Here is a 15,163-nt window from a genome sequence, read left to right on the forward strand (position 1 = left end):
CAAAATGTGGCTAAGCCATGTCAGAGGCTTATCAGAATTTCTCTGACACTAATAATGTAGTCATTGTCTTAGGAGTCTGATATCAAAATAGTTTCCCAAAAGTCATCAGTATTGACATAAATGTACCAAATGCAAAGACATAATCAAGCTTACACTGATTATGTCCCTTCTATTTTCTGGAAGTTGAACTGTAGAAAACTGCTTGTGCCTTGAGTCATCCCAGCTATGAAAAAAGGAATGTAATCTACATAACCAAATTGTTAGTTTTTTTATCTCTTCCCTCTTTGTATTCTGTGTGAGGTGCAGGCTGCAGACACAGCTTTAATCTCTGGCATCTAGGTAATTTTTAAAGTTTAGTCTGCCTTGGGCTTTCTAGAACATTTGTTAAACCACACAAGGCTGACTAACAGACCTATGTCCTTTGTGAAAGCACTTAAGATTTTATTATTTATCTTGTTCAGGGACTCCTTTGTCCCACAGGAAACAAGCCAGATAATAACAAGGAGCTGAGAAAAACGTGGCCAGAGAGGATTTCCAGGCTATTCTAATCAAACCTTCCCTGGCCTCTGCTAGGGAAGAAGTGAAGGATTTGAGAAAAATCTGCTGAAAGGTACATTGGGCAGGCAAAGGGTCTTGAAAATAAAAAAACTGAGAGGACTGTGTTTACTAAGTTAGATATAATGGCCTGAGCATGAATTATAGCACAATTTCTCTTTTTACAGAACATCACACAGTTTCTCTTCTCCAAGCAAAAGGTGCCAAACACTAAAAAAGGAAAAAGTTAAGTAACTTCTGCACCTGTGTGTATCCCAAATCTTAAAAAAACCCAAAAAAAACCCCAAAAAAACCAAAAAACAAACAAACAAACAAAAAAAACCTACCACCCAAAACACAAAACAAACCCAAACTGATGGCTATAAAATACATGAAGTTTTTAGATGCTGGAAAAGAGGATTTTTTGTCTGGGGTTAGGGGAGTGGTTGGGGATTCTGGGGTTTGTTTTTTGAGGGATTTTGCTTTTGATGTTTGTTGGTGTTGGCATTTTTGGGGGTTGGTTTGGGTTTTTTTCGGAGGAGAGGTTGACAAGAAGAGGGGGAAAAAACATATAGGGGAAAGGAAGATCCGAGATGGTAGAGGATGAAAAATGCAAACCAGGCAAGTAAAACTGTGGAGACAGTTTCATCTTTGCAGAGCTTTGTCCTCAGTGTGCAACCTTTACTCAGTGATGAAAGCTGAAAGGGTGACAAAAAGGTAAAAGGGTTCCATATGGGTATAAATTTTCAGTGCCCTTACTGAACCAGTAGACACTAATTGCAGGTAAGTTTTCTGACCCAACCACGGTGAGCAGAGTAGGTGCAAGCACTTACTGAATGCAACACTTCACATTCATTGTGTACCCAGTCACAGACTTCTGTAACCTTATTCCAGCATGTGATGGAAGGACTGAAACACTGCTCACCACATTTATGGTGTTTTAAAACTTGTCAAGGGTTTATGACAATTTACAGGGGTTCCCAGTGGTGTGTGCAGGGAGTTACTCTCACAGCTTCTGTTCTCTGTAAGTGCAGTTGAACGTGTGTAACCACATCCCTTACCAGTGCATTAAAAACAGAGTTCTTGGTAGGTTTGATACATAGGGACTGTTTTTTCAATCCTGCTGTCAATAGGTCCATTGTCTTTAAAGACATTCCAGAAGAGGCTTAAAGGAAATAAAGATTGACACAGGTACCAGAACATAATGAGAGTCTTACTCAGCTGTGAATTTTATCAGTGACTGTCTGCCTTCAGCTAATGAGAAAATGCTGGAGGCCACTTAGCCCACACATCTCGAGGAGAAACCCATATCTCTAGTAAATATCAAAAATAATCCCTTTTCAGGTGCTAGATATCAGTAAGAGACCATCTGTTTCCAGAAAGCACCTTTTCCCTGAGCCATTCTCAGCTACTTCAACCCCAACCAACCAAGCCCTGGGAACAAGGTGAATTAAATGAGACTGGAGTAATTGCAGACATTGAAACAATGAACTTGGGTTATAAGAGCACATGACTCCTGATAGGGTGGTTAAAACCCACAGTGGTTTTGTTTTCAGAACCTGGAAGAGAGCAGCTGGGTGAATTATCCCAAGGAGGCGCATTCTGTTACAAACACACATGTGCCATTTTTGCACACATGTCCAGCTGCAAGCAAGCCAAACCTTAGGCTTAAAGTATTCCTTGAGAGCAGGTAGACACCAGCTAGAGCAGAAAAAGGAGAAAAAGAAAAGGAAACTCTAGCCAGCCAAGGAAGGAAGAGGAAAATCCACAGAGGTGTTCATCCAGTTCTCGTAAGAACTCACCCTTAAAATTGTGGTTCAAATTGCAAGTCTCACCCTTAAAATTGTGGTTCAAATTGCAAGTCTCTACCATTTCCTGAGAGTTGTCATAGGGGCTTTTCACAGAGGGATGACAATGGAAAGACTGATGGCTCTCCCAGAATAAAACTCACACCAAGATTTACTGTGATCTCCTGTCACTCTTTGGGAACATGTCTTGGGGATATTTATGAATTTTTAAGGGGCGATGTTCAAATGTCAGAAAGTGACAAGCAGAATATGCATCTTTCCTTTGAAAAAAGGCAAAGGTGGTGGGCACAAGAGGATATTGTCCCTTTTAATCCCACCTGCACCAGAAGTGATACTGTCTTAACTGAGCTAACAATCTAGTCTAAAGGCAAACTTTTGAGGGAACTTTCAGCTGCACTATTTCTAACATCTGACAAATTCAGCTCGCTTCAGGAAGATGTTCCCGGGCTCAGATTGCTGAACTCTTTCCACCTGGCAAGAGGAAGGGCTGTCAGGGAGCCAGCTCCAGCTCCCTGAGTCTCAGGACTGATTTGCCTCAGCCTGGATTAGATCACCCAGAAGGTTCCTTTAACTTCACCACCTGCCAGAGCTCCCTGGCGTGCAGCTGTGCTGTCCTCTGGTCACGTCCCCTCCAAACGCTGACACAAGCATGATACCCCTGTCGAAGATCCCTTAGTCCAGAGCAGTCCCACGGGGGCATTTGGGTGAAATTCTGAGCTCTGCTTTTCCTTCTGCACCAGTGCAGTGGGTGCAGATGTGGTGACCTCCTACTCTGAGCCTCATTTCCAAAGGCAGTGCATGCTCCCTGCTCCCCTTCCCTCCCACGGCACTTTGAATGCTCAGCACTGTGCCTAAGAAATCCCTTCAGCCTGTGGCTTTTTTTTTTTTTTTTTTTTAAGCTTTCTGAAATGAATAGTATATTTGAAATTAAAAAAAAAAGAAAAAAAAAAAAAAAAAGAAAAGAAGTAATGAAATATAATCTCGGTGTGCTGAGCTCCACCTTTCCTGTGGCACCAAGGTGCACATTCTGTCGTCCTGGCTGGTCTTTAAATCTAGTGAGGTCAGGACTGATGCCTTGAAATAAAGCCTGCTTGCCAGACAACCATGTCTGAATCGCCAACACAGTTTTATTTTGTCTGGTGGAGTGGAAATTTGGCACTGAAACCTGTTCCCAAGTCCCAAACCACTGCAGGACTTTAAGTGGAGGAAATTTAAATTCCAAAACTGAGAGAGCACAGCTCTGGTTCTGATTGACAAACTAGGAAATGTTCCCATTAACCACCTAAAATGCACTCTCAGGTTGGTCATAAAAAGCAGCTTAAAGCTACCATGGCACTCAGAGCCACTCACTGCTATGGATTTGCTGGAATGAAGGGGAGGAGGAAGGGAGTGAGAACATTTATTTCTTTTGGTGTGAAAACATTGTCAATTTTTAATTTGGGAGGCAAGATTCAGAAAGCCTTCTCAAGTTACAAGGTTAGCCAGACTGCTGAAAAGGTTAAACAGTAAAAATGCTGGAGCTGATCAGCTCTTGAGATTTTTCATCTCTAACAAACCCATCTCTACAGGTTGAGCTGGAAGAGTTTGCAAACCACTCTTCACTGAAGCTGAGAAGCAAACATGAAAATACACAACATTAATTGAACAAATCCAAAGGTTTAGTTCATTCACCTGTGACCAAAATCATTCAGCTGAAGGAAAAGGAAAAAAATATTTTCATAAGTTTAGCAAGCACCATTTATTTTTCATTTCTTTTTCCCACGGAAATGCCTTCATTAATTTTATTGACAGAACAAATGTTGCTACCCTAGTCCTCCTCCCACATATTGAGTAAGAATCTTGCACTGCAAATGTTTCCTGTAAATGCTGTGGAGTTTCTTGCAGGCAATTTTCTAACTACAGGCACTTCATTCAATCTTATTTCAGCTGTCCAGCTTAGAAAGCCTTTTACAATCTCCTTGTAATGATAATCCTGCACCTACTTTTCCTACAATAATCCCAGAACAAATAATTTTGAAAATTGTAGGATGAAGCTGTCAAACCTCTGGTCTCCAGTGGAGGAATATGTAATCTGTCCTATTCACTAAATTATTCCTACATCTCACTGATGCTTTTTGGAGGTGATGGGTTCTGTCACACCACATGTAATTTTTTAAGAGAGAAACTCCACAAAGTAACACTGCTCCCACTCATTAAGCATCACTACAGTAATGAGAGAGCCTCGTTATGTGTCTTCCCAGCAGTTTAAGGCAGCATAAGCAAAACCTGAAAACTGTTGCTGAAAAGCAACACCTGAGAGCTGTTGTTTTGACACAGAAATTGCCCCATCTATCAGTTTATATTTTGCACATGGCTTCCACTCATGTTAGCATGTGGATTGTACAAAGTGAGAGACGGGAAAAAACCCTGAACCACAAGTCAGGGAAGTCTAATGAAAATTAGGAGCTCTCCTCACCACGAGTGCCTTCCCGCAGATTTTTGTTGGTTTCTTCCACCTTCTCATTTTTAGGAGGCCTTGCCCTGTTACTCCAGAAGGATTTTGGGCTGGAAATGGGTGTCCAGCAGCACAGGTGAGGGAACAGCCCTTACCTTGCTCACAGAGAGCCCCAATGTAGCTGGGCAGGCACAGGCAGGTGAAGGTGTTGAGGCTGTCAATGCACGTGGCTCCGTTCCGGCACGGGTTGGACTGGCACTCATCGATATCTGCAGCAGAAAATAAAAGTGGTTTCATCACCCACCCAACTCCCAGGAGGGAAATGCTCTGCAGCCTTAGTCAGGCTGGTGACTGGGACCAGCTCAGAGCAGAAGGAGGAAGTATTGCAAAAGATCCCAGGGGTGGCTGTGTGGATGAGAAAGAGGAATGCCATGCAGCCTTCTCCTGGTGGAAAAATCTGACTTGTGTGTGTGGCCCCGGCACAACAAAAATTCCCATTAACCACCAGGGACCTCGAATATCTTCACGAAACTCAAATATTGGAAATCTTATCATGTAGCATTAAACAGACTGCTAATTTCAGTCTGCAGAGCAGCAGGCTCTGGAATCTCCTTGGTTTGCATTTCTCATTTCTTTCTTGTCTAATCTTATAGAGATAAGGACAAAACATCATAGCACTTATGGTCTTGCACAGTAAACAAATAACGTGTCTGTCCCTGCCTCCTCTAGCTGCTAAAATACCTTGTCTTCACCTTCTAAATTGGAGCACAATTTCATTTTATGTAATTATTTTCAGGATGGGATGCTTTTGCACAGGTTATAAGCTAGTGTGTCTTTTCATAAAGATTATCTTAAGTTTCCTAAAGAATGCTTTTCCTCTGAAACAATGTAAACTTCAACACAGACTTTGCAAACATCTCCATTCAAAAATGAACTGCTGGTTGTGGTTCACTCATTAAAAAATAAGAGAGAAGCTGGACATATCTACAAACAAACAAACATCCAACTAGGAATAATTGCTGCATCATGTAGAAGGCTTAAAAATATATATATTTCTATTTTAATATATGCTCTGGTCAAATTTTATGCTAGGTCTTACTTGTTCCAGTCATTTCATCATTCTTTGGCTGGCTTTCTGGAAGGAAAATTGGTTATTCTGAACCACATAGGTGAGTCTTTTGAAATCTACAGTTACAGGAGGTGCAAAGATGTCACAGGCAACTGGAAGAGGTTCCTCAGCTGAAATTGCTACCAAAATACTAATTTGTACCAAAGATGCATATGATTATGATAATATCTAAAATTTCCTGCAAAAAAATTCAAGTTTTTGTTCAGTTCGCACCTTCCCATTCACAGTTTGGAATATTTTATCTTACCAACCTTTCAAGTAACTATGGGAAGCTCTTAGGGAAGTATCCCAAATATTAATGTCTATTTTTTTTTTAAATTTGGTGTGTTTTTTAATTCAGTGCTGTAGAATCCAGCTCCTGCAGTTCATTTACAGTTCCCTTAACCCCTGTGTGTGGGCACCAATCTGTGCACTTTATGGGGAGAGGGAAAAGAGGAGAGACAACGGGGAACTCTCCATTTCATTGTCCCAAAGTCAGGCCTCGGTGTAGGATTTTCCAAATGTCCATGCAGCCTTCAGCTTTAAAGAACACCAGATCTCTACGTACAAGAGCTTTAAATTCGAGTTCATCAGCACCAGTTTACCTAATTCACACTGCTCCCCGTTGAAACCTGGCAGGCAGGTACAGATGTAGAAGGAACCACGTGGGTAGCAGGTACCACCATTGAGGCAGGGGCTGCTCTTGCACGGGTCTTGGCCTGTTGAACAAGTAGGAAAAGGAATTTGACACCCAGGTTTCAAGGAAATGGTGTATTTTTGATTTTTCAGGAGGGGAAAAAAAAAAAAAAATCTTCCTTCGTTGCTGCATTGGTGGTGCAGGCTTTACTGTAGCTACAGAAACTCTATTAACATACTCAGCTCAAATCAAAATAAGATTTATAAAACAGAAAAGCTGGTCTTCAGGCATCACTACTTTCAACTTTAACAACAATATGGCATTTACTATGAACAACGTAAATTACTCTTGGAATTACTTTTTTTTTTTCACAGCAATTTGTACTATATTTGGCAGTCATGATACTCTGTTGAGGATTTAGTTTGCATGACATGGCAATTAATTATAGCTGAAAACAGTTAAACATATGCAAAATGAATGGAAAATGCTTTTTTCTTGAACAGGGTTAGTTTATGCAGAATGACAGGGTACACAGAACATACTGACTGGCTGCTTATATTCAATCAATCAACCCCCACAAAGTCTTATTTCTTTTCTCACATGTGTGCTTCCCACCTGCCTTCCTTAAAAATACATTTAAAGAATACAAACAAAGGCTCTGAATACATTTGACTCTGGACTGAACATTAAGATAAGACAGCTTACCTGCTGTGAAATCCTCAGTTGTTACAGGAGTTAGTGTTTAAATACCATTTGCTTGAAGAGCTTTATGCCTTCCAGTGATGTTTATTTCCACTGAGTTTAGATACCTGCATATTTGCATTTGATTTCATGCCTAGGAGCACTCACTCACACAGACAAATCCACACTAAACCATTTCTAAGAGTTAGTTTCTCACAGTGAGAGGGAAATCCTGAAGACAGCCCTTCTGATATGCAAAAATAAAGCCCTGGCTTTGAAAACTTACAAAATGAATAAAAGAGCTCTGTAAATCAGAGGATCAGAGGCAAAAGAAGCATTAAGATTTTTTGGTCATGTTTTCCCAGGACAATCTGACTAGGATTTATGACCAAAAAAAAAAAGAAAAAAGAAAAAAAAAAAGAAAAAAAAGAAAAAAATATATTTTACTCTTGCAAATTACAGATGCAAAGTCGTCTTACAGTACCAAGTTCCCTGTCTAGGCATGGGAATGCAGAAGGTCCAGCCTCCAGAAGAAAATCCTATGTGCAAAAGTTTAGGATTGTAATTAAGTAATTAAGGTTTTCACTTTGGAGGTTTTGGAAAGGATCTGATCCCATCCATTTAATAGGGTGCTTGTTTTAGGACTGCTTCACTGAAAGTCACAAATGTGGGGCTCTGTTAAGCACTTTAATGGTGGATTTTGTGTGTTTGCTGTCTGCTTGCCCTTCTACAGACTGGATATTTCCACAGTAAACATTTTCAAATTGCCAGCTGGATTATTTGAGGAAAAATAATAGCAAACCTATAAAATCAGACCAGTCCAGTTCTTTCCTCAGCTGTATCTAGACAAAATATGATTTGAAGTGATACTACTGGCATCATCCACGTATTTGATGAAATGGTTCCTGATACCATCATGGAAAAAAAAAATACTGTGGCAAATGATGTCTAACAAAAAGTTCTGTAATTTTTAAGATACTAACAGTGCATCAACCACTTAAAGCTGCAGACAGGCTGAAAAGAAAGTCTTGGTTTCTCTTGTGTTGAAAGCTATCTCGTAGGTCAAGAGAAGTTCATTTTTACGGAAAATTCTTATCCTAAAATGTGCACTGTTGCTTTCTAAGTCAACTGCAAGATGTTATGTTAAAAACAAGCCTTCATAGAAACCAAATGTGTAAGAACTATCACCACGCTCACAAGAAAAACCATCAGATACAACGATCTGCTGGAAATTGGCAAATTAAATCACCCCAGCTGATTTCCCTACCACAACCAGCGTTACCTTCCTGTCTTTTAGAACTGGCTGGTTACCTCCAGTCTGATCCAGAGCTCCACGATGCAAACACCGATGGAAAGTCACCGGGCTTGGGTTTTTTGGCACCCTCCCCATCCTCTTCCACTTTGTAGGGGCCACAACCAGGCTGATTTCTCAGCCGGAGGGTGACGAGGTCCGTTGTCATTTCACGCGGAGCTCTGATTGCCACACCTCTCACCAGAGCCCAGGCAACACCTCCACAAGTACCACAACACACATAACACGACAGGGATCACATTTGGGAAGTTACCTGGAATTTGCACTGCCGTGCCTTCAACTGAACCCACACTGGTGCCAATCACGAAATCTGATCCGTTCGTGACTTCCGGAAGGGAAAATGATGAAGTCACGGCTTCCACAGTGTTTGGCTCCTCAGAGCTCAGTGTTGATGGCTCGTTTTGGTAGGGACTGTTTCCAGGGGCAGTGCTGTATGTTGCAATGTTAGAAGAGATGGTTGTGATCTCCCCCTGACCAAACAAAGCCGCCTGTGTTTCTGTGCCTCCATCCAAAAGCTGGGAAGGCGAGGTTAGCATTGTAACTGCTTCCTGGCCAGGTTTAAATCCTTCACTTTCGATGCTGTTGGGTGAGTCTGAAACAGTTGTGGACACGAGCCAGGGGTTCTGTCTCTCAGTAGTCCTGTCTTCCTCTTGGTGGGGATTATTGACTCTCCCTGAGGAAGCTTCGACTTCTGTTGTGCTGACTTTTGGAATATCTGTGCTCACTCTTTCTCCAAAATTCAGAAAAGCAGTAGGCAATACAGGTATTGATGGAGAATCTCCAGAAACAGCAGCTTCTTCCTCACCAGCTAAATCAGTTGCAGGGGTTTCTGTCTCCTCTGTCCCAGCTGTTAGAAACCTACCAAACTGAGGAGTGCTTTCCGTGCTTGTGCTGTCTGAAAGAGGCTCAGGAGAAAGCTCCAGCAGAGAGGACTCTGTTGTGTCAAGTAGGTCAGTAGTGGGTGGTTTATATGTTGCTGTAATATCAGAACTAACCTCTTTGAAGATTCCTCCTGATGAATGATTGGACTGATGTGAATCCCTTGATGATGATGATGATGATGTGCTCGTAATGATTACCTCAGGGTACTCAGATACTCTGTTTACCAAACGAACAGTTACTGAGGATTTAGGAGTTTGAGGTACAGAATAAAAACTCGCTGGATCTGTTTCCTCATACTCTGCTGATGCTGATTTTGTGTTGGTGTACACCGTGGGACGATTCCCTGCGCCCTTGGTAGGTGGCACAGCTGTCAGCTGGGATGTAGGCTGTGTGGTGACAACACTCAACTCAAGCTTGCCAGTTGTCAAAGCCTTTTCTGGCTCACCAGTTGCAAGTGGTGTGAGGGAAGGAACCACAGGCTGATTATCAGCCAGCTCTTCTTGGCCCATCCCAGAAAAGCCAGAGATTGTTTCACTTTGATCTGCTATTACTTGGTTGTTTGCTGAAGTACTTGGCTCATAGGTGTCTTCTGTGGGGCTGGTTACAGCAGGTTTAGACTCATGAGGCACCTGAGGGCTCGCCAGGGATGGCACTGTAGGAAAGAAAATGCCCAGTTCAGAGAGTTCCATGGTGGTAACAGTTTCTGTTGCAAAATTCATGTCATTCCCTGAACCAAAATCCATGTCACCTGAGGTTGGTTGGTGCCCAGAAGTCACCAACTCTCTCCTTGGCGGACTGGAAGTAGTCAGAGGAAGATTATCACCAGATCCAAGTGTCTTTTCTTTGGCTATGGAAAACCTGGGAGTGGAATAATATTTCTCCCCTTCAGCTGTCATGCTATCATCATAGCCATATGTTGACTGAGTAACAGGATTTGGCATTGTCTGCACACTTATTATATCCTCAGGCATTGATTTAGAGTGATCCATGTCTATAATGGTTGTTTCTTCTGGCGGGGTTTGCAGTCGTTCCTCAATCAGGGTAATGTCACCATAAACAGAAACGTTCAATATAACACTTCTTTTGTCACCAATCATGGGAATAATTTTTTCATATAACCCAGTGTCGCTTGTTAGTTCCTCTGATGAAGCTGGCTTTGGATGAGCAGCAGATGGATTTGCCAAAACCTCTGTTTCTTCTGTAAAGAGGGAGACTAGTCCTGTGATTGCAGTCTGTGACCCATCTCTCGGTGCCTCTGTGGTCGTAACTTTGGGATAAACAAGTTCAGGAACACTGGATGAAACATTTAGTTCTACTTTGGATATGGTGGGTATTGAGAAATGGGTAAACATATCAGGGGAAGATGAATCTGAAACACCAACCCAGCCAGATCCTTCCCCAGAGCTCTCAGGTAATACTCTGCCTGGCGTTTTTGTTGTTGATGTTACAAGAGATTCCTCTGTTTCACGTCTGGGAGTTCCATTCAGTATAACAGATACAGGAGTTGTGCCACCTTTAATCAGAAAATGTGAATTTTCCTCTTGAGAAATAGCTTTAGAAGTGGGTCTTGTATTATCTGTTTCATTCTCTCCGCTCCTATAGTCAGTTTCCTTTTCCTGTGGTTCTTCATTTGCAACAAAATAATGTGTGGTGTCTTCAATCTCTTTAGAGATGAAGCTCTTGGAGCTGTCTTCTGCTAAAGCTGAGGAACTGGGGAACGTGGAGGTGGGGAATGGGTCTCCAGTTTCCGGCAGCAGCTCAGCTACAGCACTTGTGACTTCTTCATTAACGTCAACGCTTGCTGGAGTGGCTCCTCGCTCAAAGTCTTGTGTCATGTCAGTGGAAAGTTCAGGCCCCAAATCTGCAGGGTGAGAAGTTTCAGGGCTTGAGGTACTCTCGATTTTTTGGACAACAAATGGCACTACAGAAGGAAGAACAGCAAGGTCGTCTCCTGACCCCTGTCCTGAAAACAGGGGATCACCAATGGGCTCGTTACTTGACAGATCTTCTTCCTTAGGTGTCAGGAATGTTCTGGGAATATCTTTTGTAGGGAAAATGTTTTGCACCAGCTCTTCCTCTTGTTCTATAACTGTGACTGGAGAGCTTATGTATTTCCTTTCAACTGTTACAGGCTCAGTTACTCTGTCATCATTAAATGGCAAAAGTATTTTTTTAACAGGCTCAGTTTCTAATTCCTTTTCTTCCAGATAAGGACTGAGGGTTGGAACATTTAAAAATCCCAGGTGTTCATGGCTAGTCTGTGTACTTTTAAAGAATGGGTCTGTTGTTGTTTCTTCAGAAGATTCTGTAGCTTTTGGTGAAATTCCACTTGGTGCCTCTTCCCCAGAATGTATCTCTTCCATCAAAGGAATCTTCGTAGAAAAAGTTCTCACTGTCAGCTCATCAACAGTTTTCTCCTCAGTTCTCACATCCCCTGCAGTCCCCACGGAGGTTACTTCCTGTTCAGAAGTTGTGACCTGCTCATCAGGATCTGTAGTGAAGGCAAGATCCAGAGGTGCTGTGCTGACAGCTTGTCTGTCATCCTTTTCCCACGTTTCTGGTCTCCCAGTAGGGACAACTGCTGTTCCTGCTAATGGTCCAGTGGATGAGTCCGGTTCTCCAGATCCCTGGTCAGTAATTGAGAAATGACCTCCAAGTATTTCTTCCGAAGGTCCATTAGACATAAGTTTTGTGGTGCTGCTGTCATCTTTGAATTCTTCTCCAGAGCCATGCTCAATCAGGAAGATCTTGCCCAAGGAGGCAGTTGAGGAACCAAATTTTGCATCTTTGCTTCCTGTAGATTCAGCTATTGCTCTTATACTGCCAGTACCATGTGTCACCAAGCCCTCATGAGGGTTATTACTGACCACAGATCCTGGAGATGATGTGGCCTCACCCATTTTTGAATCTCCAGTTTCAATTCCTGGTGCAATGTGAGATGTTATCTCTTTTATGGAACCAGATATTATGTCAGAGGGAGCTGTGTAGGTTGGTTTTGTTTCCATTTTTGGTTCTCCTGGGTTTTTGGTACTAAACATATCCAGGGACATCTGACTTTCTACTCCAGACCCTTCTGTGAAGCTCTCTGGCCCAGTACTCATAACTGTTACTGCAGCTTCCTCTGTTCTTGCAAGTTTTTCGTATTCTGTTGTTGCATCCTTTGGTGAAGCATCATCTGTGCTGAAAATTTTTCCTTCATACATTTCTGTTTGTGTTTCAGTGACAGTTCTTAATGGGACTGAAGTCACAGTAGCAGACTCAACGATAAAATCTATGTCTCCAGAACCTGGATCAATAAATGGGGAGCCAATACTTACCACTTTGCTTGCGGAACCCCCTGAAAATATGTCTGCTGGCTCTTCTGCTGATCCTTCATTTACAAAAAGCTTCTTCTCCCTCAAGAGAGGAATGGTGGTGACCTTTTTGATTTCAGAACTTACGGTACCTGGTACTGTTTTTCTGAGTGGCTCTTGACTTACAGTTCTGACTTCACTTGTAGTGCTCCCAAGTTCATTCAAATCCAAATTTTCCTCTGTAGCAGTAGCTGAATTTTGGTGACCTGCATAAACAGTGGTGTGTATTTCTTTTTCATCATCAATACTCTTTTCAGTTACAGGAGAACTGGCAAACACTTTTTCCGTAATTAGCTCAGACACAGAGTTGGTGGCAGCAGTTACTTGAGGACTTTGATCAAAAGCAGAATAAGGAGTACTTATGGCTCTGGGCAAAGCAGAGGTGATTCCTGAATCAGTTACAGAAAATTCTCTCAGCAGTGCTGTGCCGGAGCCCAAAGAAATGTCTTGCATTGAAAGTGTTTCTGTTACTGCTATTTCCTCTGTCACAGCTGAAGTTACAGTGATGCTATCCTTCACATCTCCAGAGCCTTCCAGAACCATAAAAGCAGCAGCACTCATCTCAGGCTTTGCTGTATGACTTGTTTCCAGAATGTTTTCAACAGGGGAATTTGCATTAAGTTTAAGAGTTGTTTTATAATGGTTTCCTGGAGCAGGGGTTGCCTTTTCTGAAATAAGGTCAGTTACAACGTTGTCTACCGTAGCAGGAATAAAAACTGCCTCCAGAGAAGCAGTTACAGCAGAACTTTCCACAGTAAATGCATCAGGAGAAGACGTTATACCAGAACTTTTTTCATCATCTTCCTTTCTTGACCCTGTCACAACTTCTAAGACCGAAGTGGACAGATCAGATTCGGTGGAGCCATCTCCAGAGGATTCACTAGGAATCAAAAACAGGTTTTTGTTATCTTTAGTAGAGCTCTCCTCAGTTCCCTGCCATGTCATGGTCTCTCTACTGTTTTGCAGAGACTGCTCGTGTGAAGAAGTGGTGGCTATTGATTTATCTGTTGTAACAACTTCAGACTCCCCACTATAGACAGGTTCTAACATTGCAGCCCCTGAAGTCGGTTGTGTGACCTCAAATGCCCCTATTACTTCTCCAGCTTTGCTTGGTTGCATAGTACCAGAAGCTTCAGATTCATTAATTATAAATGTGTTTGTCTCGTTGATTTGAGAAAAGGTTACGTTTTTGGAATGTGCAACGCTTTCGATTTGGTCACTCCTCGCTTCCTCAGCTTTTGTGCTCTTAGGTGCACTCGTAACTTGCTGCTTCCCATTGATGAACTGCAAAGCTGGAGGAGTTGTAACATCAGTAGTATTTTCACAGTCTTCGTCTTCTTCAAACTCTGCATAGTTTGGAAAGAAAGGATCCAGTATTATATATTCAGACGAATCCTGCACAGAGTCTGAAGTACAGGGTTCGGTCTGAGCTGACTCTGCATCAATGTGGGTTTCATCTATTGCATGAGGAAGCATGTGGCGATTGAACAGATCCAAAAATTCATTCACCGGGTGATCTGCAAGAAAAAGAGAGCTTTTCATAATCCCTAAGTAACAGTACACACACGAAGTACAAGCAATCCATTGGAGGTGAAAAAAAAAAAAAAAAACAAAAAAATCTGAAATTCAACAATTTGTTGCAAACTCAGTGTGTTTTTCTGTTGACACAAAGTTAAACTCTGCCATGGGGTGTGTCTTTCTAGTTGGAGCCTCTCTGCATATTGAACACATTGATTATTCAGTACTGTTGATTGCCACGTGCCCTTGGTCCCAAACCCATCCCTGAGTTACCTTCTCCTACATTTTCAGCAAAGATGAGGAATGGACAAGATGGATTTTTCAGACCAGGCTGCTGCAACTGCTTCCAGAGATTTAGACACTAACTAACCTCCACCAATAACTGAACCTAGACAAAGCTAAGCAAAGCAAAGTCTGAAATAAAATAAGACGTAAAAAAACTCCCTCTGCATCTCCCTTTTCCTTTTAGTGTAGAGTAATTCAAATTAGTAGGAACACCACAACATCTTCATCAATCATCTTCACTAGACTTGGACCCTAGGTCAGCGAATAAAGTCTTCCTTTACAAAGTTGTTGCTTTTGGAATTTTAAAGCATTATGCAGCAAATAAGAAAAAATATCACAGATTCAAAGGTCAACTCCCACTCAGAGGGTAACATGACTGAAGTCCAGTAATTTTCTTCTGTTTACCACTAACTCTGAAATATTTACATACTCCTACAGGTTGCAAACCTCTCACAGTTTTTTCCTAGGTGGCCAGGCAGATAAAGAGGAAGAAAGAAGATTAAGAAGGCAAGATTTTAGCTGCAGAAAGCCGCATGAATTCCTCCAAGATTTATGATCCCAAATTCCATAGACATTTTTTAAACTTGCCCTTTCAGCACAAACATTACTTC

The 15,163-nt window shown here is 42.0% G+C and overlaps 1 protein-coding gene across 1 annotated transcript in view; it reads right to left on the reverse strand.

Moving 5' to 3' along the window:
* The window catches only part of VCAN (versican), a 102,333-nt gene that overhangs the window by 19,942 nt on the left and 67,228 nt on the right, over positions 1-15,163 (reverse strand). Inside the window, exons 8-10 of the mRNA XM_054003224.1 lie at positions 8,768-14,266; positions 6,490-6,603; positions 4,932-5,045 (exon numbers count right to left, since the gene is read on the reverse strand). Of these exons, the coding sequence (XP_053859199.1) occupies positions 4,932-5,045; positions 6,490-6,603; positions 8,768-14,266 (5,727 nt within the window). The remainder of the gene's footprint in view (positions 1-4,931; positions 5,046-6,489; positions 6,604-8,767; positions 14,267-15,163) is intronic.

Source organism: Vidua macroura, chromosome Z (genome assembly GCF_024509145.1).
Source record: "Vidua macroura isolate BioBank_ID:100142 chromosome Z, ASM2450914v1, whole genome shotgun sequence".
NCBI lineage: Eukaryota > Metazoa > Chordata > Aves > Passeriformes > Viduidae > Vidua > Vidua macroura.